At 45.6% G+C, this 27121-nt stretch overlaps 1 protein-coding gene across 1 annotated transcript in view; it reads left to right on the forward strand.

Moving 5' to 3' along the window:
* Window positions 1-27121, forward strand: part of NEB (nebulin) — a 247820-nt gene that overhangs the window by 203565 nt on the left and 17134 nt on the right. The window contains exons 119-137 of the mRNA XM_004703932.2: window positions 1159-1263; window positions 1360-1470; window positions 2542-2652; window positions 2880-2981; window positions 3089-3193; window positions 8463-8573; window positions 8705-8809; window positions 9327-9431; window positions 10323-10427; window positions 12062-12172; window positions 12611-12721; window positions 13694-13807; window positions 14544-14648; window positions 18877-18981; window positions 19506-19610; window positions 20245-20337; window positions 22530-22622; window positions 26312-26404; window positions 26903-26995. Coding sequence (XP_004703989.1) covers window positions 1159-1263; window positions 1360-1470; window positions 2542-2652; window positions 2880-2981; window positions 3089-3193; window positions 8463-8573; window positions 8705-8809; window positions 9327-9431; window positions 10323-10427; window positions 12062-12172; window positions 12611-12721; window positions 13694-13807; window positions 14544-14648; window positions 18877-18981; window positions 19506-19610; window positions 20245-20337; window positions 22530-22622; window positions 26312-26404; window positions 26903-26995 — 1983 coding nt within the window. The remainder of the gene's footprint in view (window positions 1-1158; window positions 1264-1359; window positions 1471-2541; window positions 2653-2879; window positions 2982-3088; window positions 3194-8462; window positions 8574-8704; window positions 8810-9326; window positions 9432-10322; window positions 10428-12061; window positions 12173-12610; window positions 12722-13693; window positions 13808-14543; window positions 14649-18876; window positions 18982-19505; window positions 19611-20244; window positions 20338-22529; window positions 22623-26311; window positions 26405-26902; window positions 26996-27121) is intronic.

Raw genomic sequence — 27121 nt, forward strand, 5'->3', positions numbered from 1 at the left:
TAGCAAAGGCTATGGGGCACTGCTCCTGCAGGAGCTCAAGTATGGATCCCGAAAGAAGACCCCACCGTGAGGGAACACCTGTGGTATGGCAGAGCAGAGCAGTCACAATGTTACATCCAAGGGATCGCTGTTGAGTTGTGCTGCACCCGAAAGTCATTCACACAGCAAGAATTAAGCCCTCAGCTGTGAACAACAAGGGTGGCGGTTCAAACCCACCAGCCGCTCTCAGGAGGAAGCTCAGGTTATGTGCTCCAGGAGACACTGGAGAGTCTGGGAAACCCTGGATAGGGCCACTTGTGAGTCAGTATCCCCTTGAGAGCAGTGGGTTCCGTTTGAGTTTTGATGATGATCTGGAGGTGCTCTGGAGGTGCAGTGGGCTCAGCGGAATGTTGACTGCCAGGTCAGAGGTTCAAACCCACCAGCTGCTCCAATGGAGAGAGCGGAGTTGTCTGCTCCGGTGAAGATGGACAGTCTCAGGAACCCTGTGGCGCAGTTCCGCTCTGTCCTACGGGGTCACTATGAGTCAGAATCAATTCAATGATGGGGTGATTTCTTATTTTCTGTAGAATTGTCCTTTTCTGATATTGCAGTGTCTTCATCGGGAAAGGAAGAACAATACTGCCTCCTCAGGCTAGAGGGAAGGTCAGATGCCATATTTGAAAGATGCTTTGAACGAAAGGTTTTGTGTTTAAAGGATCCATATGGAGATCTATTTTGATCACTAGAAGAGGCTCGATTTTCGAGAGATAAAGAAATATTCCCATTGAACGTTTCCCGAGACTTCCAAACATCAAATCTCTGATTGAGTTTTAAGGTCCCTTGGCTCTGTCGGTTAAATGTTGTGCTACTAACCATAAAGTTGGTGTTTCAAACCCATCAGCTACTCTCGGGAGGAAGTAGGTTAGTCTTCCATCCATGGGAGGAAGATGATGCTTTGTGGTCCCATAAAGGTTTAGTAACAGCCTCAGAAACCCTACGAAGCAGTTCTGCTCTGCCCCAGGGGCCTACTCTGAGTTGAAATCAATTCATTGGCAATGGAGTTAGTATGCCAAGAATGCTACTCTCCTAGCTAGAGCTAGTAGTCTGGAGGCTAAATAAAAACGTGCAGGCTATTCAGAGAAGCTAAGGAAATATGTTTTTGTTTGTTCTCCCCTGCAGCTGAAATACAAAGAGAAACATGTCAAGGAAAGAGGCATCTGCCATGCCGTGCCCGACACTCCTCAGATCCTTCTGGCAAAGACTGTCAGCCATCTGGTATCCGAGGTAACTGTCCAGCCATGAATATGCTCCACTCCCTTCTCAGGCTAACCCCCCCACCCCAAGCAGTTGCCTGAACTAGCTCTCTTTGGATCCCCTCAGAACAAGTACAAGGACCATGTCAAGAAGCACCTGGCCCAGGGCTCATACACCACACTGCCAGAGACCCGGGACACTGTGCACGTTAAGAAAGTGACCAAGCATGTCAGTGACGTAAGTGACCACCCCAAGAATCCGGGCAGCAAGAATGCCACTTGGCCTTAGAACCCTGGGAAGGACTGGAGGCTGCTGTTTTGTTTACAAAAGCTTCCCTCCCACCACCAATACCAATGGGTGCATTGGGACTTGGCTTATGAAGGGAATCCAGTCTTCCTGGTTTTCCATCCATGACACTAAGGGTAGAAGAAGATTTTGCCACCGGAACTATTATCTAGCCATGTAACTTGTTGCTGCCTGTGTTGCTATCGGGAGGACACATTGGTGGTTAAAAGTAGCCTCTCCTGTCCGTATACAGCTAAATGAAGTTTCCAATAAGTCAGGGACAATGAGTGGTTGTTGATTTGATTCTAAATCATGGACACTCAAGGGTGCCAGAGTAGAATGTTGCCCCAAAGAGTTTTTAATGGTGTTTCCCCAGAAGTAGATCACTAAACCTGTCTCCCACCAACATACCTTGGGATGGATTCAAGCCACCAACCGTCCTCTTTGAGAGAACTAGAACCAGTGCTCTGTATTCCAGCTGCCTCTGTCTAATACTGCAGTAATAACTATTGTATTGCATTTTGTGAGTCCCATACAAAACTCCAAACAAACTGCTCCGAGTCCATTCTGACTCCCAGTGACTCTACAGCACAGAGTAGAACCGCCCCCGTGGATTTCCGAGACTGCACCCCTTCATGAGAGTAGAGAGCCTGGTCTTCTTCCCAAGGAGCGACTGGTAGATTCAAACCACTGACTGCGGTTAGCAGCCCAACGCATAACTCACTGCGACACCAGGACGCTCATATTTTTTTGAGTTGAGTCCCATATAATTCCATCTAAAAAGTTTTTGGCTTTGGTTTTGTTTAAGTAGAAAGGGTACGCAAAATAGTTGGATTTTGCACAAAGTCAGTAGATTCCCGGGTGGCTCTCGTGTTGGGTTCCGGAACAGAGAGGACAGGGAAGAGCTAATGAGAACATGGACTGATGTCAACACGAGGAGCCAGCTCCTCTCCCAGTTCTTCCAGTAAATCCCTTTTGTTCCCAGATTTCTCTCTTCACATGCATAATTTGGGCTCTCTTTAGACCAATTACAAAAAGAAGTATGTGAAGGAGAAAGGAAAATCCAACTACTCCATTATGCTGGAGCCACCAGACGTGAAGCACGCCATGGAAGTGGCCAAGAAGCAGAGCAATGTGAGTCCGCCCCCCACCCCGACACTTTAGAATGGAGCCAAATCGGGTGCATGCTCAGCCTTTTCCAGTGAGTGGCCGCCCATTCATCTCCATCTGTTGAAACAAACAAGCAAACAAACAAACAATGCTGGGAGTTGCTTTGGCTTTACGTGGAACTCTTTCTCGTACTTCATGAGGATGTTCGAAAGATGGTGTCTTCGAGTAATGTGTTCCTCTCTCCCATAAAGGTCGCTTACAAAAAAGATGCCAAAGATAAACTACATTACACCACGGTGGCAGATCGGCCAGACATCAAGAAGGCCACACAGGCAGCCAAGCAGGCCAGTGAGGTAAGGGTGGAACTAGAACGTCCCCACTCCCCAGGCTGCTGCCAGCAAGCCATACACGACACCCATGGCGGAGAATGTGTTGCCCACTTGGGGTTTTCTTTGATTAGGTGGAATACAGAGCTAAGCACCGCAAGGAAGGCAGCCACGGCTTAAGCATGCTTGGTCGCCCAGACATTGAAATGGCCAAGAAGGCAGCCAAGCTGAGCAGCCAGGTAAGGAGGATGACAAGGGACAGCTCATGGGAGGGGATGAAAAGAAGCCTGTAGGGGGAGGGATTCCCAGATGGCAGTGCAAGCTTCACAGCCGAAGAGACCTCAGGCCTTTGATCCCATGGCAGACTTTGAAAAGCTGTAACACAAAAGCTGTTCCTTCTAGCTCAGCATGGCGGGCACACACACACCCACACCCACACACACCCCTCCTTCCTGCCAAGGATCAATTGGGTATTGACAGCATCATTCGACAGCCATCCAAATTTATCAACTTAAAAATTAGTCTGCTGTCTGGTCAAATATTTCATTAACTCACCCCTAATGTGATGGCTAAGGATCCCTGGTGGCATAGTGGTTACGAAAGGGGCTACTAACCTCAAGGTCAGCAGTTCTAAACCATCAGCCAGTTCTGCGGGAGAAAGACAAGGCTTTCTACTCCGGTAAAGAGTTACAGTCTCCGAAACCCACAAGGGCAGGTCTGCCCTGTCCTATAGGGATGCTGTGAGTCAGAATTGACTCGATGGCAGTGAGTTTGGTTTGCTGAATGTGATGGAACTATTTATCTTTAGTGAGGCCTGTGATGTGAGCCAGTATTGATGATTTCACAGTCAGTATGAGGCCCTCAGGCCAGACCTTCCCTCCCTCTACTCTTGCTGTTTGCCTCTGGCCTTCTGACTGCTCACTTTCCCAGTTCTGGGTACATGTCTGTGTGTTTGACAGTCTTTGTGTGACAAAAACATCAGTTCATAAGGTCCTACTAAAATCCCTCTCCAGACAATAAGGGTAACATCTCAAGAGTCTGATTCATGTTTGAGTCACCTGTGGGGGATTTGTTAACATGCAAGAGTCATGATCTTTGAACTTCTGGAACTAGCCAATGCAATTGAATTTAGACTTTCATTCAATACACATGTATTATGTCTCTTAGCTGGAGTGGGAGATGGGGTGGGGGTGGGGTGCCCCGATGGCCTCCGACTGCCTGTGGATAAATAAAGACAAGGTAGCATAAGTGTATGGTAAAGGGCTACACAAGGTGCTGAGGGGGAAACCCTGCCTTCCATCTGGAAGCTGGGCGCTCAGAAGCACGTTGTCCAAACCTGATCTCCTCGGGAACCTATGTTTCTTGTCATTGCTAATCGTCTAGGCTCCACTCTTGTGACCACGGATTTTCAGACTTGAACTCATAGACTCTGTGATCAATCACCAGATCTCTGAAGGGGCAAGTTTTGCTCCCAGGACTTGAACCCAAGAATATTTTATTTCTCCTCCAGTTTATAGATCACTTTCTTTCGTTCATGATCTACTCTCTCTAGGATTTGTTTGAGGAATTCATTTCTCTGGGGAAGGTGGCTGTCCTGTGGACCTGCTTGAGCAGTACCAAACATGGGACTGCAATCTTTTTAGAATCTACCGATTGGTCACGTCAAGTGATAAAACCTCCAACAAAAATTGGAATTAGGCTGAGATCAAAGATTGAGATGACTGATTGCAATAAGACGCTTAAAGCTTATTTTTACCTTTAAAAGCCTATGTGGGGAAAAAAAAGCCTATATGGTATTTTTATTACAAATTAATGGAATTGAATAAGCATTTGAGATCAAGATATGAAATCACCCACACAAAAATGATGGAGTCTGTAAAAGTAATAAAATGTCAATTGATCTATGTATTGTGATGAATTTTATGAGCCCCAATAAATTGATTTTTTTTTAAAGTAATAAAATGTAATACGACCTTAATCAATAAAAATTTCATTACTTTTAAGGTCATCCCATTATCAAATTAAAAACAAGGACATGGCTTTAAGGTTGAGACTTTGAAAAAGCTCTGTTGGCTGTGAATATCAATTCTAATCATGAGTGAACCATATGGCGTGGAGGATCGGACCCAAGCAGATCCTTTTTATGAGCCTGCCTTCCTGGCTTCGTTTCCTGTGAGACTCTCCTTCCTGCACTCGAGTTCTGGGGAAAGCACTCATGTTCCCTCAGGATTCCCAGCCTGGGCATCTTCGTCGTGGCCCAAGGGGGTTTCCGCTGCTGTGGGTCTTCTCGTTCTGACGTTGCTGTCTTGCCACGCACTCTAGGTGGAACACCTCACAGACCAAAGGAGAGGGCACGGGCACGGCGCTGCCTCTTATGACACCCCCATGCTGAGGCATCTTAAAAAAATTAATGTGCTCCTCAGTGATGTAAGACCGGCACCAGCAAGAAGCGATCTGCCTTTCTCTCTCTCCCCTCTCCTTTCTTGGCCTTGGTCAGATGACTGACCAAGTTGTACTCTTCTGTTGACTTTGTGTTGGAACGTGTTTGAAGATTTGTGAACGGATCTGATTTAGCACCTGCTCCTCTTTTCTTGCATGAATTGTACCCTTAAGAACGTGTCCCTTGAAACAGGAAGATAGCCTTGACTTGAAAATTAACCTCCTAATGTCCCTCGGGTGACTGGCAGCGATCCAATGAAAAGATGAAAACAGAGATTCTCATATCCAACCACACAAGGATAACCTTCGCTTCTCCTGAAAGTATTCAACATTATTGATATTTAATATACTGGGCATTTAATATAATCCCTTGGGCACCCTTCAAATCAATAGGACTAGATATTTAAAAGGCTTTCACTCTGTTTTTCTATCTTTCTCATTATTGAGCCTGATCTTGAGTCGTTAGAAACACCACATACAGCTCAATTCCCTGAATAGGATCTGAAAAACCACCACATTACACCTTCATGAACAGTTTAAATGGACGATTATGTTCGCATCACTCTTCTACCCACACCCATCATAGACCATGCTTTGAGCCTGGGGGGGGGCGAGATAGGGGCGGGGCAAGCTGGACCTGGCATCGCACAGTTGCTACTTAAATTTCCACGATTCAAAAAATAAATGGGGAAAAATCACCTCTGTATTCCTTAATGCCAAGATGTATCTCGTTTTATTGCACTTACTGTCATATCCCTCTCTAGTCTAAACATTCCTAAGGTCCTGGAGCGACGTGTGTGCTCATCGTCAAGAGGCAGAGGAGCCAACGCCAGGGTGGGAATCGGGGCATTGGAGCAAGCGAGGGTGGCAAGTGATCTCACAGAGCACAGTGGGCGTAGACTGCGGAGTGGGGAACAGATTTGTTCTGAAGCTTTCACACAAACGACAAAGTGTGTAAAATTGTACAAACGGAAGGAAACACACGAACACACACACACACACACACACACACACACACAATTCAGCTCCAAAATAACAACTCCTCAGATCCGTCTGGGGAGTTCAGCTGAGCTGCCTTTTCTTGGGGCTTTCTTACGGAGGAGTCCCCGGTGGTTCAAAGGCTTTCAAGAGTGATGGTGGGAGTCTGCCCACAGGCACCTCAGGGAGAAGGCCTGAAGATGTGCTTCCCAGAAATCGGCTGTGGACACCCCCGGAGCACCCACCGTGCTACTCTGACTCCTAGGAGACGGTCATTGTTGCAATTGACTCAACAGCAAGAGCTTTGCTTTCTTTGGGGGTGAGGGTGGGTGGGGGGGAGTTTTTGGTCTTCTTGTACAAAGGAGTGGCCTGCCTTTTTAAATGTTACTTTAAAAGCACAGAGCTTGCTTGCCATGCTCAGAAGAAAAAGAAATCCGTGGGCTCGCTGCCCTCCACGTCAACATTTCATCAGAAAAGTTATTCTTTTCTCACAGAGAGAGGACTTGGAGCCTCCTTCTGAAAAATAGCCGGTTATAGTCTCATCCAAAACGGGCCTTTGCATCTCCCCTTTTGCAGCCCGACTCTATCTCGTTTGCGGCTCACGGTGCTCGGGGTCTTCCCACTCCTAAGTCGGGAGCCCAGCTCTCCGCCTCTTTCTCTAGTCAGCGTCCTTCCTTCCTCCTTTCTCAGAGAAGGGCCACTTCACGCTACCATTTATTTAAAAGTGGTTGTCCTGGTCTGCTCCCGCTCCGTATGCCTGCATCCTGCTGCTTTCTCCCCATGCTTATTTTTCCTCTGCATTTCCGTTGTGGGACTATTCAAAATAAGTGAGTTGCGATGTTGGGGATGCATTTTCTCTGCAGTGGCGGAGTTCACTGTGTGTGGCATCTGAGTCGTCGCACTTCGTGTCTGTGCTGATAGGTGTGTAGACTTGCAAGGAAGCGCAGGGCAGTGAGAAAGCCCGCAGGGTGCTGCTTTGCACATCTGCAGAGCACCACATCCAGGTGGCTGCATTCTGGTATGCTAATTTTGGATGAATGAATCTGTCCTGTTGCCAGTGACAGAAACTCTAGCTCTCCTTGAGAGTCCTATAATTCACCCTTTCAGTTGGCTAACATTTAGAACAAGCTCATTTGTTCCCATTTTGCCCAGAGTGAATCACTACTAGAGTTCCGCTTCCAGACATAATTCTAGAATACTATTAACAGATGCATCAGTCTGTTTTTCAATAAGGGAATGTTTGACCCTTTTAGTCATTCTGCTGAATTGTCTTATAAACAAGTCATGTTCCTGAGACTTTTTAACCCAGACATTATGATACTCTTCTTCTCATTTATTCCTGCAATCATGTAGTATTGAGGAACTACGCGTGTCAGGGATTGGGTGTTTTTTTTGTTTTTATTGAAGTTATTTAGTCCCTTGTGTATAACCTTATTTTCACGTGATCTAAAACTATAGTGGATCTTATTTTTCTAGTTATTCTTAGGAACCTCCCTTCTTTCTCCTATTCTAGCACCACACTTGAGACCAAATAGACTCCAAATGCTGTTCTTTTTTTACTCAAAAGTTATTTGTTGCCGAGTTAAAAAAAATTAAAATGGCAAAAAAAAGTTTTTTTTAATGGCATGGCCAAAGTGTGATTTTAAAATCAGAATACATTCTTCTATTCTAACCGATTTCATATTTCTAGCTTGTCTCAATAATTTACGGCCCCTCTGAATTCCTTACAGTAGGCCCACATTGCTTTTGGTTTTGCCATTCAGGGAGTCCAAAGCACCCTTAATCAAACTGATTACTTTTCTGCATTTAGCCTAAAGCCTTTTTCCACTTCTTTTTGTTGGCCTTAGAAAGAGATGGTTGCCTTTCATACCTCTGGATAGTATATAATAACAGCATTTCACCTTATTCTGGAGTGCCTGTAACTATTATTAGTGCTCTGCTGGCTGTGAAGAGTCCCACGTTGGACAGTAAACTGTATTGGCACTGTACATCTCTAACATAGAGTCTTTGGCCTCTCTACTTCCTCCATTTCCTCAGTGCACAAACTAAGGGATGTTCGAGACTAACTTGGATGTTTATGTTTGCTGTTAGGTTAAATATCGAGAAAATTTTGACAAAGAGAAAGGCAAGACACCAAAATACAATCCAAAAGACAGCCAACTCTACAAAATCATGAAAGATGCTAATAATCTCGCAAGCGAGGTATGGTCCTTTTGTTGCCCTCCCCAGCCTCGGTTTCCGGGTCGGGTATCCAGGTCGGGTGCTCTCCCATGGCCCTGCCCTTCATTACCTGCTCGCCAGGTGATCTGCTGGTTTCCTGTCTTCACATGCAGGTGAAATATAAGGCAGACCTAAAGAAACTCCACAAACCTGTGACTGACATGAAGGAATCTCTGATAATGAATCACGTCCTGAACACAAGCCAACTTGCCAGTTCGGTAGGCTCAGTCACTGTTCCAGAAACAACTCGCTTCACACATTTGCCGCTAAATGCCTTCCCCATCTCACACGCTACTGATGCTGCTGATTTTATTAGAAAGCTCTTCTTGGGTTTGGGTGCATTCTTTAAAATTGCAACATTAACCGCCCAATTCTCTGTAACACCTCATAGAAAGCAATCATGCCTCTATTTCTAGAACATTTCCATTTAAAAATCATTAACCAGCTTCTTCCTTTTAAGGGCTTGAGAGTTCCTGTTTGCAATCGGTTAGTTCACTTTTAAAGTCTCATAGGTCTGTTGAAGCCATATAACATAAGCATTTACCTGGAGGATTACTAAACATTTATTCCATCTGTTACACCCTATTTTTTAACCCACGCACCCTCACTTGCGTGCTGGCTCATTTTAATTTGGTCTTGACCATGCCGCTGTGCACATGTCGACTCGGAAGAGGAAACAAACAGGATGCTGGGCGGCTTTTGCATCAACTGCCTTTTTTGCCGCCTCCCCATTAGTACCAGTACAAGAAGAAATACGAGAAGAGTAAAGGCCACTACCTCACCATCCCCGATAATCTGGAGCAGCTGCATCTCAAAGAGGCCACCGAACTGCAGAGCATCGTAAGTCCAAGGAGACGGACGTTCCCCCAGTGCACGTGCATCGACACTGTCAGCAGGTTTCAGGGGCTCCCCTGAGATTGTGGGTATACTTCCAACGGCCACCCTGGGAAAACGGGCAATGATTTCGTGGGCTTTCAAATTAAGTAAAACTTTACAACCACTCCGGTTACTATACGTCATAACAGCATTGACATCTACTGGAGAAATAGACAGACACATGCAGTGTATGCCTCAGGTTCAGGGCCCGGAAGTATCAAGATTATGTTCCAAAGGGGATGGTGGGACCCCTCCAGTAGTCCCAGTGTGTCCTACAGGTCTTTGCCCCGCCTTAGGGAACGCTATAATGGATGCATGGGAGTTTTAAGAGAATTTTAATCAGATAGTATTGATGTTTTTCCTCCAGGAAATGGCAAAAGGGTCTTAATGGCGATGGGATGTACCAATTGTACATCACTGATCCATTAAAAAGTACTAGCCCTAGAACCGGTGACAGTGATCCACACATCACCACCACCACTACCCCAGGGGGCACAAGCAACACAAACCATAGGGGAAGGGCAACAGCGGTCAGTGCAAGATATGAAAATAATAATTTATAATTTATGAGGATGGGAGGGGGAAGAGCAGGAAAAAAGGGGAGCTGATACCAAGGGCTCAAATAGAAAGTAAATGTCAAAAAAAAAAAAAAAAGTAAATGTCTAGAAAATAATGATGGCAATCTATGTACAAATATGCTCGATACAATTGATGTATGGATTGTTAAAAGGGCTGTAAGAGAACCCTATAAAGTGATCTTTTAATTTAAAAAAAAAGTGCTACTCCTAGACAAGTCTCTCTCTGTAAGGAGTTGAGCAGAGAAGAAATTTCTAATAAGACTTTTTTCATCACTAGGTGAAATACAAGGAAAAGTATGAAAAGGAACGAGGAAAACCCATGTTGGATTTTGAGACCCCAACATATGTCACTGCCAAAGAGTCTCAGCAAATGCAGAGTGGGGTGAGTGCTACAAAATCACGCAGGAAGCCCGGGAGACCAAGGACTGCCATCGTCCCAGGCAGCCCTGCAGATGACGGCACCTTTCAGCGTGTGGTCACTGAAACTATTGCCCTTTCAGATACCAAGTGGTTCACTTACCAAACTGTCCTGAACGGCAGATTGTTAACATAGATGTGTTTTGAACTAACTATATAAAAACGATGTAGCTTTATTTGAACTGTCAGTTTTCACAGTTACAATAGCATACATTTCCTAAAAGGAAGCAAATTATATTGATCATGATTTTATTTTTTTTTGATGAATGAAAAGGCCCCTTTACACTGACATGCCATTGGCTTTGAAAAGCCCTAACCTTAAAAGGATGCCTCAAGTTTAAAAAAAAAGAGGATTAGTGGTCACAATGTTTATCAGGACCTTAGAAAACAATTACAGTGCCATGTTTCTATTGCAGACTTGCAAGCAAAGGCATTGAGTTTCTTTTCTTTTTTTGTCCTATCTTTCACCAAGCGTGAAGGAAAGTAGGTCTTATTTGAAGTTTACAAAATCTGCATTCAGTAGAGAACAGCCTTACTTTTTAGTCCTTTCTGCATTTCTTCCATGTGGCATGTCTCCAAATATTAAGATACATAGTTTATCATAAGAGTAGCAGTTTATGTGCCTTTCTGGTACATAGAATTTCTAATAATCAAAAGTTTAAGAAAGGGGTGCTAATAATCATTAGTATGAGTAGAAAATGTTCTAAAATTGTGGTGATGATCACACAAATCTTAATATAATTGAACAGTTACATTCTATGATATGTGAAGTATATGCCGACAAAACTTTTTATTTTTAAAGAATACTGGGGGGAAAAGTTTAAGAAAGTGTCAAATAATTGTCTGTGGGAATTCCTTGCCCTACTCTTGCAGATTTCAGTGCCTTTTAAATTTTATAAGAGCAAAACATAGAACAGGAATTCCCACATCTATTCCATGCTTCTCAAAAACTGATAATATGGAATGTCATAAGAGCTGTAAGAGCCCGCAATAAAAGTATCTTTAAAAATATATATATATAATATATATACACATCCTCATGGAATGGAGACTTGGGAAAAGTTGTGGCCTTTCTCTCAGCCATGGACAAGGGCAACAAATTTGTGTATGCCCATTGTCTGCTTCACGGTTATAAACAAGGCCACGTTTGCTTTTTGTATACTCAGGCTCCCCTTCCACTGATCTTTTTGGTTGTGTGTCGGCCTGTTTTTACCTTGAGTTATTTATTTCACACTGTGACGTATTTATTTTTTTGGTTACCTTAACAAATACACAGGAAGATTTCAGGCACAGACAGGGTGATGTCTTCATGGGACATCCCTCATTCTCTCGGCTGGAGGGCCAGCCCCACGTGCCATGTCATTGGGACGAAGGTGGAATCTTAACCTCTGCATTTCCTTGGGGCCCTTTGTGTAGACGAAGTAGTTCCAGAACAATCACACATGTGTTAAATGTGTGCCAATCAGCAGAACTCTGGTCTGGCCACCAGAGCGTAAATAGAAAATGTTGCCTTTTTAAAATTTCTTCTTCCTACTAAGAATGAAAATAAGTTGTAATAATGATTCTTTTTTATTTGTCTTTCCTTCCCCCTCACATTAGAAGGAATATAGGAAAGAGTACGAAGAGTCCATTAAAGGACGGAACCTGACGGGCCTGGAGGTCACGCCAGCTTTACTGCATGTCAAATATGCCACCAAAATAGCCAGCGAGGTAGCGCCCACTTGGCCTTTTCTCTCCTTCTCCATCCAAATAACTCCACTAATGGTGCCTGACGCGCATCAGGGTGACCCTCTCATCATTTCATCCCCGCCACCTAACTTTGTGGGTGGCGTTTCAACCCGGGTTCACGTGTGTTGGGTACTACCACCTGATTGATGACCCACGTTAATCCTTCTAATTTTTAGATTGAACAGCTAATGAAACATGCTTATCTCAGCATTGTACTACTTTCTATTTGTCACTTGACACTTAATCAAGCCTGATGAGACTTATAACCCATCTTCATGTGCAGTTCTGCTTACTAAACTCTTAAGTAGTTACAGATTGGGGCGGGTCTAGTTTGGTCTTGTTTCTTGGCTCTTTATGATGAAAGGGGAAGCACTCAGGCTTTCTTGTTAGTGTGTTTGTGATGTTTCTTTTGTGCTGTAGAAAGAATACCGGAAAGATCTGGAAGAAAGCATTCGTGGGAGGGGCCTCACGGATATGGAAGATACCCCTGACATGCTAAGGGCAAAGAATGCCACTCAGATTCTCAATGAGGTAGGTCCACAGCCGACCCCTGGTACATAACCCACAGCGCTCTTTCCCCCTTCGGTAATAAGATGCACCAAAACCAGAGAAGAGCTCCACAGAGGAAGGTATGAGTTTCTACTACTATGAAGAGTTACAGTCTTAGAAACCCAGGGCAGTTCTACCCTGCCCTGCGGGCTCAGGATCTACTCGAAAGCAGTGGGTTTGAGGGAGGAGGCTGGTGGCACTTTTGGTAAACATTGGACTGTAAGCCCAAGGTCAACAATTCAAATGCACTGCAAGGGGCAAGATGAGGCTGTCTGCCATTACCCGAGTTAACTCTTCTAATTGTCAAGGATGAGGGAGGCCTGTACAAACTGACAACACCTCGGAAACCCTGTAGAGGTTTGGGTTTTGTTAGGGTTTGGAAGAGACTTGATGGTTTGACTTATGATCATTCCTCATGGTTTTTTATCCTGGAAGGTAAAAGGAGTCCGTATACCATAGTTGGTTACACATTGAGCTGCTAACTGCATAGGAATGACATGAATCCAGCAGCCACTCTCGGGAGAAGGATGAGGCTGTTGCCCCTGTAAAGATTTGCAGCCATAGAAACCTGAGGGAGCACCTACAGGCTGCTAAAAGTTAAAAATTGATCAGATGGAAACCTGAGGGAGCAGTTCTGCTGTGTCCCAGAGAGTTGTTATGAGCCCAGACTTGCCTCGATAGATGGTAGTGGAGGCAGAAAGAACCTGACAGTGGTGCAGCAGTTACATTGCTCAGCGATTCAAACCCATCAGCTGCTCCACAGGAGAAAATGTGACTGTCTATTTCTAGAAGGATTCACAGCCAGGGAAACTCTATGGGGTGGATTGACATTGTCCTATAGGGGTGTTGGGTGTCAGAATTCACGTAACAGCACAGGGTTGGGTGGTGTGTTTTTTTGTTTTGTTTTGTTTTTATGACGGTTAGATAACTTTGTCTCCCCCAATGCTCCCATAGAAAGACTACAAGAGAGACCTGGAGCTGGAAGTCAAAGGAAGAGGTCTGAATGCCATGGCCAATGAGACTCCAGACTTCATGAGGGCCAGGAATGCTACTGATATTGCCAGTCAGGTCAGTGTTGCCATGTGACATCCATCTGTCAAGAAGCAGCTGGGGTTATAAGGTTAAAATATCTACCACTCTGTTACCTTACTTGCTGGTCAATGAAGTCAGTTGTCTACAATATCTGTGTGGAATCCCTGCCAATGAGAGAGTAGGACCCTTTGCCGTGCTTGCTTCCATCTGCCATTCTGAGTCTGTAGCCACTGGGGACATTCAGAGCAAAGGGCGGAAGTTGAACTAACAACTGCTTGGAGCTGGGACTGACTGACCTCCTTAGCTCTGTTCCCTATTCAACATATTAGTCACAGGGCACCCAGAGTTCTACACTTAAAATATGTTGAGGTTTCTCCCTTGCCCTCTTTTCAAGGCCTAAATTTAAAACTTGGTTTTTCATTAAATAAATAAGTAAAACATGTTTTTTAAGGGTCCTATTTTGTCTAATGCTAATTGATAGGTGATTTTGTTTGCATTTTTGCTTTCTTTTTATTCTCCCAGCACTTATGACTAAAACCCAGAGTTTATGATCTGTTGATTTCCTCTCCCCTGGCCTCATATTATGACCAAGGAAATAGCAAGGCAACAGCCAGGACGGAGCCTAATCTTACTCTTTAATATGAAGTGTGAACACGAGGAGAAATGTCTGTTGAAACTTAAATGAATGAGTCCTCTTGGGAAAGAAATACTGACGGCCGCTTAATCAAACCAAGCCCACAAATTTATCCACCTGTCTGGTATTCTTTTACAGATTAAATATAAGCAATCAGCAGAAATGGAAAAAGCCAATTTCACCTCTGTGGTTGATACTCCGGAGATCATTCATGCCCAACAAGTCAAGAATCTCTCAAGCCAGGTAAGGGTATATTCAAGAGAATATCACTTATATACCTGCTTGAGGGTGCAAAAGGGGCTCTCACCTCAAATACAACTGGAGAGGATCATTTATTAAATCTTCAAAGGGACAGCACAAAGACAGACACATCATCCGAATGATGAAGCCCATTAGCACAAGGTCAAAATGGCGCCCAAGGAGTCATAATTAAATAAACAAAGGACACTGTCACCAATTTTCATGATTGGCGGCAGATCAGTGATGCATCACAATGACAGGTGGGACTGCAGGAGCAGGAGTGGGCCATGATTGGGACACAGACATGATGTTAGATAGAAGAGCTTGCAAGATTGGTCCAGGGCCTTCTGACCAAGGCAAAACTAATAGGGTAAGACTCATGACTATTTGACACCATGTGCTGTCCCTGGTACAGGGAACTCTGTCAAGGACACATCCTAAGCAAGCCCTTAAAAAAGACGGTCCCTTAAGAGGGACTGGGGGCGGGGAGTGGAGGTGGGAATGAGGAGCTGATACCAAGGACTCAAGTAGAAAGAAAATGTTTTGAGAATGATGATGGCAACAGATGTACAAATGTGCCTGACAAGATGGATGTATGGATTGTGATAAGAGTTGTAGGAGCCCCCAATAACATGATTTAAACAGTAAAAGAGAGACTGCCCTCCCTAGGTTGGAGGTAGTCTGCTTTCAAGGCATTCTGCCTGAAGGTAAGATTCTCCATGTCCTTGGTTAAGGATCAGAAAGAATTAAATGGAGGCATAATCTCCGTGGGTTTTAGACTGTCACTGACATCCATAGCCTTTTGTAAACCGAGGTGCTCAGATTTTAAACTGTAATACTCACCCTAATCGTGATGAGCACAAATCCTTAAGATCTAAGGACATTCTTTCAAACCACAATTTTGTCCAATAGAAGAGAAGGGAGGCATCTGTTATGCACATTTGAGCTACAGCTAGACTTTTATAGCAGAATTAAAATGAATTTGAAGAGGGAATTGTAAGGTACTGAAGACCTCTTACGTAATATACTCACAGCTAATGAATGTATAAGGTAACATGGGAAGTTTCTGTTAATGTAGATGTAAGATTTACATATGAATCTGGGAAAAACAAAATAGGTGACTGAAATGTCAATTACCAGTCTATTTAAGGAGATTGAGGTTCTATTATCAACACAATCCCCATCATTTCACCCTGACCCCTTCCATGGATGGGTGACTCTTCATAGATCAGACTATAACACATCTGTTTTAATCCTCAGTGATTTGCTGAAGTGCCAGGAGCCAGCAAGGTTGATGGTTGAGATGCCCCCAGGGACAGCAGGATGGGAACCTAGTGGTTGGCTTCCGAGAGGTCACAGCCTTGAAAGAACGTGGGGCGCAATTCTCTCCCTACACGTGGGCTCATGGCGCATCTCACCAGTAGCAAGTGTGTTAAGATACAAAAGCGATCCCCAAATCTCAAATAAAATTTGAGGAGAGCGTGTATTGTCTTAAACAGGACAAAGGCACACTATCCGTATGAGGGAGAACAGATGGCGTCCAAGAGTTGGCTGAGATCAGACCTTTGGGGAAGTACAGGGGGAGGCCAAAGACTGTGATGGATCAGCTTTAGGTGGGAGGACAGAAGCAGGAGCGGGACTTTCACGGGGACACACACATCACGCTAGAAGAGCTTACAAGCTTGGTCCACGGCCTCCAGACTGCGGAGGACGGGACTCCTAGGGTCTGGCTCCCAACTATTTGACTTCTGGTACAGAGCTCTCCATCAAGGGCGCCCCCAGGCAAGCCCCTGAGGAAGGCTGCTTGACTTTGGGGTGTGGAGGTAATCCACTTGCTAACACAAGCTGTCCGAGGGCGATTGATCTCATGACTGGTTAATAAAAAAAATCTCTCATCACCACAGTGTATCCTGACTAGTAGTAGTAACTCAAGGGTCAGAAACAGTCCCACAGAGGTTTACACCCACGTGGGACTCTGCAGATGGGTTCTGGACATTTGCTATCACCAAACAGGTGCAAACAGGTGCTCAGAATCTAAGCTCTAATGCAGAACAACCCCCCACACGCAGATAAGAAATACAGAGTTCTGAATAGTTCTCTTTAAGCCACAGATCACAGATCACGGGCGTTCCTCCGGGCCTCTCAGAAACCGGGAGATCCGAGAGGAAATTCATTACCCTCTGGGTTGTGCCTGCAAACCAATTGAAGCAGCTTTAAAAAAAAAAAAAAAAAAGGAAAGAGGGAAGGAGGATTGGTTCTGTACTTCACCCAGGACGATGGGACCTATTTGCCTCACATTTGCATAACTATGAAGAATCATTAGGTGACTTTTGTCTTGAAAAAAAAAAACACCTGCTTCCTTGACCTGCCTCAACCTTCAGGAAATGTGTGTGGGGGGTGGGGGTAGAACCGTCTTCGCCTTCACTGTTTTCCTGTGAGATGAACAAAATCGACCCTGAAACCTCTTATTCCTTGCAACTGCTTCCCTTTGGGTTGTTTTGGAAGGAATTCCATTTTGGAACCTTTGTAAATGTAAGATGACCGGGTGGAAAAAGGAAGTGCCCCGGCCCCGGCCCGTTCTCAGCCCTATCACCAGAGCTTCCCAGGAAAGCACTGGAGTTCAGTAAACTGAAGAAGGAAAGGAAAAAGGCATTGTGACAAAGGAAAATAGGGCTCTACAAACAAGGCTCAAGCTGCACAGACTCACTGGAGAGAGTGCGTTCCGTCTGGGGGATTGGCCTGCCCTGTCAGTGTCCCGGAGGAGAAACGCGTAACTCTCTCTGGCCACGGGCTAGAAGGGGGGATGGCGAACCGTGATGCTTTGTTTAGAGCAGTTCAGTTCAGAATCGCTTGGTGATAGTGGCAGCCCGAGGTGGGTCTGTTCAGAAGAGCCTCTCATGGGTGTTCTAGAAGCACCTTCTGGCCCTAGTCACCTCTGCATATGGCTCATTGACCAGCTCTTGGTACCAGCTACAGCCTACTTTTCACCCTCTTCCTCTTCACCTGCCAATGGAATCCCCAGGCTCCTGGCTACATGCGTCCATCCAGTTCAGCCAAGAGGGTTGCCACTGTCGGTATCCCCATCTCCCTGCCAGGAGTCTCCTTGGCTGGAACGTCCTTCCGTCGGCCAGCCAACAAGGGTCTCCCTCTGCCAGTTTTGCCAAGACGTTGCTAGGTGCCATTGAGTCTGACCCATAGCGACCACAACAGAAAGCAACACCGCACGGTCCTCGCCGTCCTGTCTTCACAGTCGTCCCGAGGCCTGAGTTCAGGGTTGCAGCGGTCACGGAGTCGCGCCCAACACAAGACCACTGACCCACAAGCAGCTGCAAAGTAACAAGGCAAAAGTTTATTAGAGAAGAGCAAAGGTTTACTAGAGAAAAGGAGACAAAAAGCAAATCCGGATTTGGGCTACAGCATGGCCACGCAGGGTCCAAACTGAAGCGCTCGGCCAGAGTTCCTTGGCCCTATTTATACACTTAAAACCAGTAAGGAGAAGGGGGTGTGCGTAAGGAATGGGGAAGGGTGTCTGCACAAGATAACAGGATGGGGCAGTTTAGCCTGCCCAGCTTATCTTGGTCCAGGTGCGCTTGTAAAATTTTTTGGCTGACATTTACGAGCCGGCAGTTTGTAAGGTCACAGTGGCTTACTTTTACGATTTGTTTTTCATCTGCTAGAGATAACATAGTTTTACTTATTTTTCTAAAAACATTCTCTTCTTAGGGTGGGGGGGGGGATGACCTTTAGACTCTTCAAAATGGGGTAGCTTAAGGCAAGCTCTTTTATTCTATTGAGCCTTAACAGCAGCCACTGCGGCGATCCATTTCACGGAGGGCCTCGTTGCCAAGATCGTGGGTCCTTTTCAGTGTCCAACCTTGGACCTCTTGGAAAGAAAAGTTCTCTCAGAAAGGATCTGCTTTATAAACTACCTAATGTCTTGAAGGGAGTATGCTGGGGTGGCCCAAACGGTGAAGCACAGCCACTGACTGAGCAGGGCCTTGGATTAAAGACCTGCTTCCCCAAAGCCACACCTTGAACGCCCTATGGAGAACACCTCTATGTAAGGCTGGGCTGCCATAAGTCAGAATTGACTCACTTGCGATCGGTTTGGTTTTTTCACATCCTTGAACCATAAAGTAAATAGAGGTCTTGCGTGGGGACTGCATTGGATGGTACCATTGACCCATATCTTCGGGGTTCACCCTGCTTAAGACTTGTCATCTATTTCTAGAAAAAGTACAAGGAAGATGCCGAGAAGTGCATGTCGTATTATGAGACCGTTTTGGACACCCCCGAGATGCAGAGGGTGCGGGAGAACCAAAGGAACTTCAGCCTTGTGAGTTGTCGTCAACTTGAATGCAGAACCGCTGGGACCGATAGCTGTGGTGAAGTAAGGGGGGCACGTCCTCGGGTGTCCCAGCCCTGCAATGGTGCCAGGAAGCGGCTGCTCCTGTGCCCCATCTGTGCCCCAGCGAATATGTGCTCAATTCCCCTCGGGGCTAACTTTACCTATCACCCCCAGACCACAGCCGGGGAGACCCATCCATCCCTCTTCCGACCACTGACTATGAGCTGTCACCATTCTCCCTAAGGACCGAGCCTATCCTTTTCCAAGTTAATGTGAGGCAAGGGATCTTTCAATATAGCACTATCGATTGATTGTAGGGTTCTTTAAAAGAAACATCTGCTCAAGATTTTCATTCAACAACTTATTTTTGGTTATCAAACCATGATGATTATAGCAGAGTCTTTTATTTTTCACGTACAGGACTTTACGATCCTTTGCATAACGGAGGACAATTAAAAATATATAAATAACAATGTTGAAATCATAACCAGATGTTTACTCTTTCTTCATAGCTCCAATACCAGTGGGACCTTAAAAACAGCAAAGGAAGAATTACAGTTGTTCAAGACACACCAGAAATACTGCGTGTGAAAGAAAATCAAAAAAATTTCAGCTCGGTATAGTTACTGTTTCTTTCCCATCTAATGGCTAACCCAATAATTCTAGTCTCCCCTTTAAAAACCTGCAAGCATAACTCTGATTCAGACAATTAACGTCTAACCTCCCTGTTAATGCCCGGGGTTATTTGTAAAGCCCTCACACTCTGCTCTGAAACCATCACTCCAGAGACCATTGGAAATAACAAGTTAAAACTGCTAACAAGGTAACTCTTCTAGCCCTTTCTTCACCTCTTTAATCGAAGTGCAGTAACGTGTGTTGTCTGGGTTGAGGAAGCTGGACTGCCTTATGCCACTGTGATGCTACATTTATGCTCCCCCAGTGACTGACTCGCTTCCCAGCCCTCTCCTGGCTTTGGTTTCATGTGAGAAACGAACTGTTTGGGCTTTTCTGTTTCTGATTTTCCTCGTCCTGTATTAGTGTGGGATGTTAAGAGCACCCAAGATCTGGAAGGTGATGGTGGCCAAAGCTGCAGTCTGAGGAACTGCTTCCTGCTGGAAGGTTCCAGTTGCAGTGCTTGGGCGCTTGTTGGAGAACAGCCTTTTGTTTTCCCAGCTGCCGTGTGGCCTAGCCTTTCCACGGGAACTGCTGGCTCCCCTTCCTTCTGTGTAACTGCTGATTCTGAATGCCCAGGTCTTATATAAAGAAGACCTCTCCCCAGGAACGGCGATCGGAAAGACACCGGAGATGATGAGGGTGAAGCAGACCCAGGACCACATTAGCTCGGTAAAGACCCGGTGGACACGCTCGCTCGCAGTGGCTTCTCCCTTCCTTTCATAACTGACGCTGGTCGCTGGTCGGAGCAGCAGGCAAAGCCTTTGTCCTCGATAACACTTGAAGTTGCCAAAATAGATGCTTGGTGTACACCCAGCATCCCCTCCTGTTCGGAGTCCTCTCCTGGCTGCCTCCACCCTGGAGTCTTAGATATGGAGAGGAGAAGGGACTGTAGGCAACTAGAATCTGTTAGAAAGCACCAAGCACCTCCCCCCACCATCATGATCCCAATTCTACCCTACAAATCCGGTTAGACCAGAGGATGTACATCGGTACAGATGGGAACTGGAATCACAGGGTATCCAGGATGGATGATCCCTTCAGGACCAGTGCTGAGAGTGGCCATACGGGAGGGTGGAGGGAAGGTGGGGTAGAAAGGGGGAACCGATGATAAGGATCTACATATAACCCCCCTGGTGCTGCCATGGGAAACTCAGCAGGCCGTTCACGGCAAGGTCAGCAGTTGGAGCCCAGCAGCTCCTCTGTGGGGAAGAGAGGAGGCTTTCTGCTCCCGCAAAGATTTGCCGCTCTGGAGACCTCCAGGGGCAGTTCTACTCTGTTCGGTGGGGTGGCCATGAGTCCGACTTGACTCTATAACAGTGAATGGAGAGTGCATCTTTGAACTGTACTGTGAGAGCACAGTCAAACGAACTGTCGGTTCTAAAAACATTGGAGTATGTAGGAAATGTAAAAAGTTCTACTGCCAATGCAGGAGCCCTAGTGGTCTGGGGTTGTACATTGGGCTACTAACTGCAAGGTTAGCAGTTCAAAACCACCAGCTGCTCCACAGGAGAAATATGAACCTTTCAACTCCCATCAAGAGTTGCAGTGTCAGAAACCCACAGGCGCTCTACTCTGCATTATAGGGCCCTGTGAGTTGGAATTGGATTGATGACTGAGTTCTGTTTGTTTCTTTGGAGTGCAAGTCTGAGGCCTGGTGGCTCTATGAGATAAGCACTGGGCTGCTAGCCACACTGTGGGCAGTTGAAACCCACTAGCTGCTCACAGCAAAGATGAGGCTGTCTGCTCTGGTAGATTTAGTCTCTGAACCCCTAAGTGGGGTTGCTATGAGTCAGAATTGATTCAATGGCAGTGGGTTTTTTGTTTCATTTTTTAATGCAAGCCCTGGTGGCATAGTGGTTAAAGTGTTTGGCTGCTAACCTAAAGGTTGGCAGTTGGTACCCACCAGCCGCTATGTGGTAGAAAGGTGTGGTCATCTTTTTCCTGTTTCCATCACTGCTGTTAAATTGGTTAGATTGGTCCTACCCTATAGGACAGTGTAATAGCCCTACAGGGCTTTCAGAAGAAGCAAAATGCCTCATCATTCTCTTGAGGAGCTACTGTGGGGTTCGAACCACCAACACTTTAATTAGCAGCCCAATACTTAACCCATTGCACCACCAGCGCTCCTTTCTATAAAGACTCTCTTATTGCCATCAAGTCAATGCTGACTCATAGTGAGACCCCTATGGGTTTCTGAGACTGCCACTGTTTACAGGAGTAGAAAGCCCCATCTTTCTCCCAAGGAACTGCTGGTGGTTTCAAACAGCTGACCAGAAGGATCACAGCCCGATGTGTAACCACTACACCACTGGGACGCCATCTGTAAAGATTATAACCTTGGAAAATCTGTAAAGATGGCAGCCTTGGAAACCTTATGGGGAAGTTCTGTCCCGTCCCATAGTGTCACTCAGAGTTGGCAACAAGCTTTGCTTTGTGTTGTCTTGGTTAGTCACAGTGTGGGACACACGCCCCACCCCACCCGCCATGCCTGCTCCCAAAGAGAGACGAGGGAGTCAAGGGACCCTTGCTTTCTGAATTGTTCGCCCCAGCCTCAGGATGAGAATGCAGCCCCATTGACAGGCCATGATGCTACACTTGGTGGAATCGTTAGGAAAAGGACGGGATTGTTGCACATGATGAAGGTCATTGTGTCGCTGGGCTGTGTGTGTGAAAATGGTTGACTTGGCAGGAGTGTTACCACATCTACGCCTCATATACACACATAGTAACATCTGGGAGGGGGACTACTAAGTAGATTCATATACATATTAGGAAGCACAACTACCTCAGGAGTGTTAATGCCTTTGAACTCAACTACCTAGGAAGTTCTAACATTTTGAACTCCCAATGTTCCGTTGCAGGTGAAGTATAAGGAAGTGATTGGACAGGGAACACCGATTTCTGACCTGCCTGAAGTGAAACGCGTCAAGGAAACTCAGAAGCACATCAGCTCGGTAGTGGCTGCCCTTCAACTTGTCTTTGTGTGACCCCCCTCCCCAGCTGCCAATGCTACTATGTGCCTTCTTCCTCCGACCAAGGGCTGTCCATGCCGTGGAGATGTTGGGGAGCCCTCCTGGCACTGACACCTTCTTAGAGCTGCTAACCACAAGGCCGGCAGTTCAAAACCCACGTAGTTGCTCCATAGGAAAAGGACGAGGCGTTTTGGTCCTATAAGAGCCCCAGTGTCATAGTGGCAATTTGTTTGGCTGTGATCTGCAAAGTCAGCAGTTTGAAACCAGCAGCTGCTCCTTGAGAGAAAGATGAGGCTTTTTCTACTGTTGCAGAGACGTACAGGGCCTGTCCAATAGGGTCGGAATGAGTCGGAATCAACTCACTGGCAGGGCGTTTTGTTTTTGTTTTTTTCTGGCCCTGGAAAGATTTACGGCCTCAGAAACCCTAGGGAGCAGCTCTACCCTGCTCTCTACAAGATTCCTATGAGTCAGATTCGAGGTCGGGGCAGTGGGTATGTTGTCGTTTAGGGCTGTTGTGTGCCTGGTGACGCAGCCTTTGAGCGCTTGCCTGCTAATAAGATGGCTGGAGGTTGGAAGCCCTCAGTCAGTGGCTCCACTAGAAAAAGCTGTGGCAGTCTGCTTCTGGAAAGACTGACAGCCATGGAAACCCTTCTGCTCTGTCCTGTAGACAGACCCTCTGTGAGTCAGAGTGGATGCTGGCGGTGGGTAGTGACGCTGCTCTCTGTCCTGACTGGGCACCGCAGGTGGCAAGAGTAGACAAGAAGTTTGTGAGGCCTGCAGCCTTCTCCGTTCTCTTACGAGATTTATTGCCCTGTTTGTTTTTCCCCCTTCTGCTCAGCGAGCTCTTGGTCAGTGGTTAACTGCTTGGATGCTAGTGAAAGGTAGGTGGTTTGAATGCACCAGTGGCTCCAAGGGAAAACTATTATAACTTCTATCAAGAAGGAAAGCTGTCCCAGGCCACCAAGTGGATTAGGATTCCTCCAACCCACTTCCATTGAGTTGATTCTGATTATAAAATCTTTGCAGTCTCATTTCTCCCACAGAGGGGCTGGTGGGCTTGAACCCCTGACCTTGCGGTTAACAGTCTAGTGCCTAACCCACAGTGCTACCAGAGTTCCTTTCTGTAAAGATGAAAAGAGTACAGATTTGAAAACCTATGGCACAGTTCTACTTTGCCCTATAGGGTGGCTATGAGCTAGAAGAGACTACAGCAATGGATATGGGGTTCTGTTGTCATTGTGGTGGACACCTTGGTGGTGTCCCTGGGTGGTGCCAATGATTAACATGCTTGGCTGCTAACTGAAAGTTCAAGTCCACTGGAAGTGCCTTGGAAAAAGGGGACTGGTAATCTTTAGAAAAAATCAGTCATTGAAAACTCAATGGAGCACATTTCCCCTCTGACATGCAAGGAGATGCCATTAGTCAGAGCTCCTCCACACAGGCGGATTAGCTGACAAACAAGGTAAGCATGGTCTCACTTATGCTTACTTAGTAACCTATAGGGAACCATTTCACATGGCTTTAAGCACTGACTTACTGTGAATGTACTAGAGTAGCAAGCAAACACAAATAATCCCCTGCTTACCTTGCTTACTGGCTATTCTGTCCATGTCAGGGACTGTGAATTTGAAAACAGGCACTGATTCCATAGGAAGATGCTATAGGTCTGTAGAGAGACAGATGCCAGCCATCCCTAGAAGCAGAGTCCTTGATGTGGTGGGCACATGTGAAGTCGTTCACTATAGATTAGTAGGAAAGCCTAAGTAAGCTCGTGCTTACCTTGCTTGTTGGGAAATCTGAAAACAACAGCAATTGCTTATTCTCTTCCCTCTCCTTATAAATGCAGTACATATTTAAGGTACTGGTTATCATCGGCCAACAAAATACATTACATCATCAGCCCTCTTTTTTTCAATGAATTTTTTATTATGAATTAGGTGGGGCAGCCTATTCTTTAACAATAAATTAGGGCACAGGAGTACATAGGGGTGGGGTGGGGGGGTAGATCCCTACCTGAACTATAAGGGTAACGAACATATCCGATGAACTGCCTGTGCCACTCCCTCTTCCTGTCCATAAGCAGATCCTAAACAGTATGAAGTTTAGGGTGTGGTTTGTGACCAGTAAAGGGCAAGGAACTTGCTCTGAGAGACCCCCTAACCACTGGGTGATCAAACCCTCCTGTGATTCCAAACAGAAGATACTTGATACTGCTCCTGCTGGTCATTCATTCAGGTAGCATTCATTGTCCCTTCCTGCTTACACCCTGACTCCTGTGAGGTACAAATTCTACTTAGAGCTTGAGAACCACTGAAACAAGAAAGCAGCCTGCCCAGGACACCTTCGTGGCATTTGGTCCCTCCTGCCTTTTCCAATTTTTGCTGCTGTTTTGCTAGCCATGTTCGTTTCTGCTGTCTTGCTGGGGTTGGGAAGAGGGGAGACCAGACTCAAGAAACACATCTTTGCTACCAGGATGGTAGGGTATGAAAGATTTGTAGCATTGATTTCCTAGAAAAACAATGAAATTGCCACTATTTTGTCATTTAATTTAGAAATTGACCTGTGACACAAACCCCTAGGGTTTTGTGTGTGTGTGTGACCTGTCAAGAGTTCACTCATCTTAAAGAAGGAAGCCTAGACCTTCTTGCCAGCATTAACAAGAACTCCTTTCTCGTCCTAAAGGAGACGAGAAAGAGACCCAAGGCTTAACAAGTTCTTTATGCTTTTCACTGAAATTCAGTCGTACGTGTTTTAGGGTCCAAAAGATGCCCCAGTCTCAAATACGAGTTGAGGAGACCATTTATTACATCTTAAAAGGGACTGAGACGACACAGAGACAGACATCATCCAGACGAGGGAGGTCATTCACACGCGGTCAAAATGGCATCCGAGGGTTCAGGCTGGACGCTGGTTACGTACGGCATGGGACGAAGGACAGTCACAGATGCAGGATGGGTGGCAGATCACCGTGTCCCCGTGACAAATGCGACTACAGTCATAGGAACAGGACATGATTGGGAGACGTGCATTGTCTTAGATAGAAGAGCTCACAAATTGTCTAAGGCCTTCCCTTCCCATCAAGACGGTCAGGATGGGGCTGATAGGAAATCGCTCATGGCTCTGTGACCCCCTGCACTGTCCCCAGGGGTGGTCTCCAGCAGGGAAAGACCTCCACCAGCCTCTAAGACAGACAGCCCCGGGCTTGCTGGAGAGACATGAATGCAATCTTCTTCCTGAGGCACTGTGCCTGAAGGCAAGATGGTGGCTGTCCTGGGCTAGTCCATCAGAAAGAATTCAGTGGAGGCTTCATGGATGCGTGGGCTCTGCCAAGGGATTTTGTACTGTCACGATCCTCCATCGCCTTTGACAAACCGGGCTGCTTAGAATTGAAGCGCTCACCAAGTGTAATGAAAGGGTTTTTCGCGTTGTTAATGCATTATCACCACTTAATGCAGTTTAAGAATGTACTTGACTATAGAAAATGCATCATTTGACACCTCATTTTCACGGTTGTATGATTTTTCAAAACAACGCTGGTGGAATGTGCTACTTGAAAGTTTGATTCCTTTTATGGTACAAGTGGCTTTCTGCTGAACAGCTCACATGTATCAGGAATCTAAAGAAACCATGGTCATTTTACCTCTTTTGGGTCTTCTAATTATCTTCCACAGGTTATGTACAAAGAAAACTTGGGAACAGGCATTCCAACCCCTGTCACTCCAGAGATTGAAAGAGTCAGACGCAATCAAGAGAACTTTAGCTCGGTATTTACAAATTCATCCAATAAGAAACTGTGTACCATTTAAAAAAACATGTTTTAATTACCAGAATAACCCATCATCCTTTTACAAAAAGTAACATCCTAACATCAATTCTCTGTGTGTCTGTAACTGTGCATTATTACCTACCTGACCAAACCATCTGATTTTTACAAAGCAACTCACTTTTCTGATTACACCTTAATGTCTTCTGCAACTGACAAGTGTGACTATTGAGATCTAAAGGCCTGTAAACACAATTAACACAAGATTCTTCACCATTATACTTACAGCCTATAACTCAGTGCTGTTGGACTTTTTAATTTCCAGACCTAGCATCGTAAAATCATCACTAAAATTGTGAGATAAATGTAAATGCATTATCCTTACTAAAAAAAGAGAAATCTCTCCTCCCACACCCCTCCTTCCCTTCCCCCTAAATTCCTTTCTTCCTTCATTTTGTGTGTTTTGAGTGTTTTCTGGGTACTCTCTTGTATCTCACAGGTTTTGTACAAAGAAAATTTGGGGAAGGGAACCCCAACACCTATCACCCCAGAGATGGAGAGAGTCAAACGCAATCAAGAGAACTTTAGCTCGGTATTTCTTAAGGCGCAAACATTCTTATTTAAAATAATACTTTTAACCCACCACCAATATAAGATTCCTCTCCTATAAAATTACTAAATTTGTATAATGAAAAGAATGGTACCAAATATGACTCCC

This window comes from Echinops telfairi, unplaced genomic scaffold (genome assembly GCF_000313985.2).
Source record: "Echinops telfairi isolate 266 unplaced genomic scaffold, ASM31398v2 ScPeMD7_4;HRSCAF=17, whole genome shotgun sequence".
Lineage (NCBI taxonomy): Eukaryota > Metazoa > Chordata > Mammalia > Afrosoricida > Tenrecidae > Echinops > Echinops telfairi.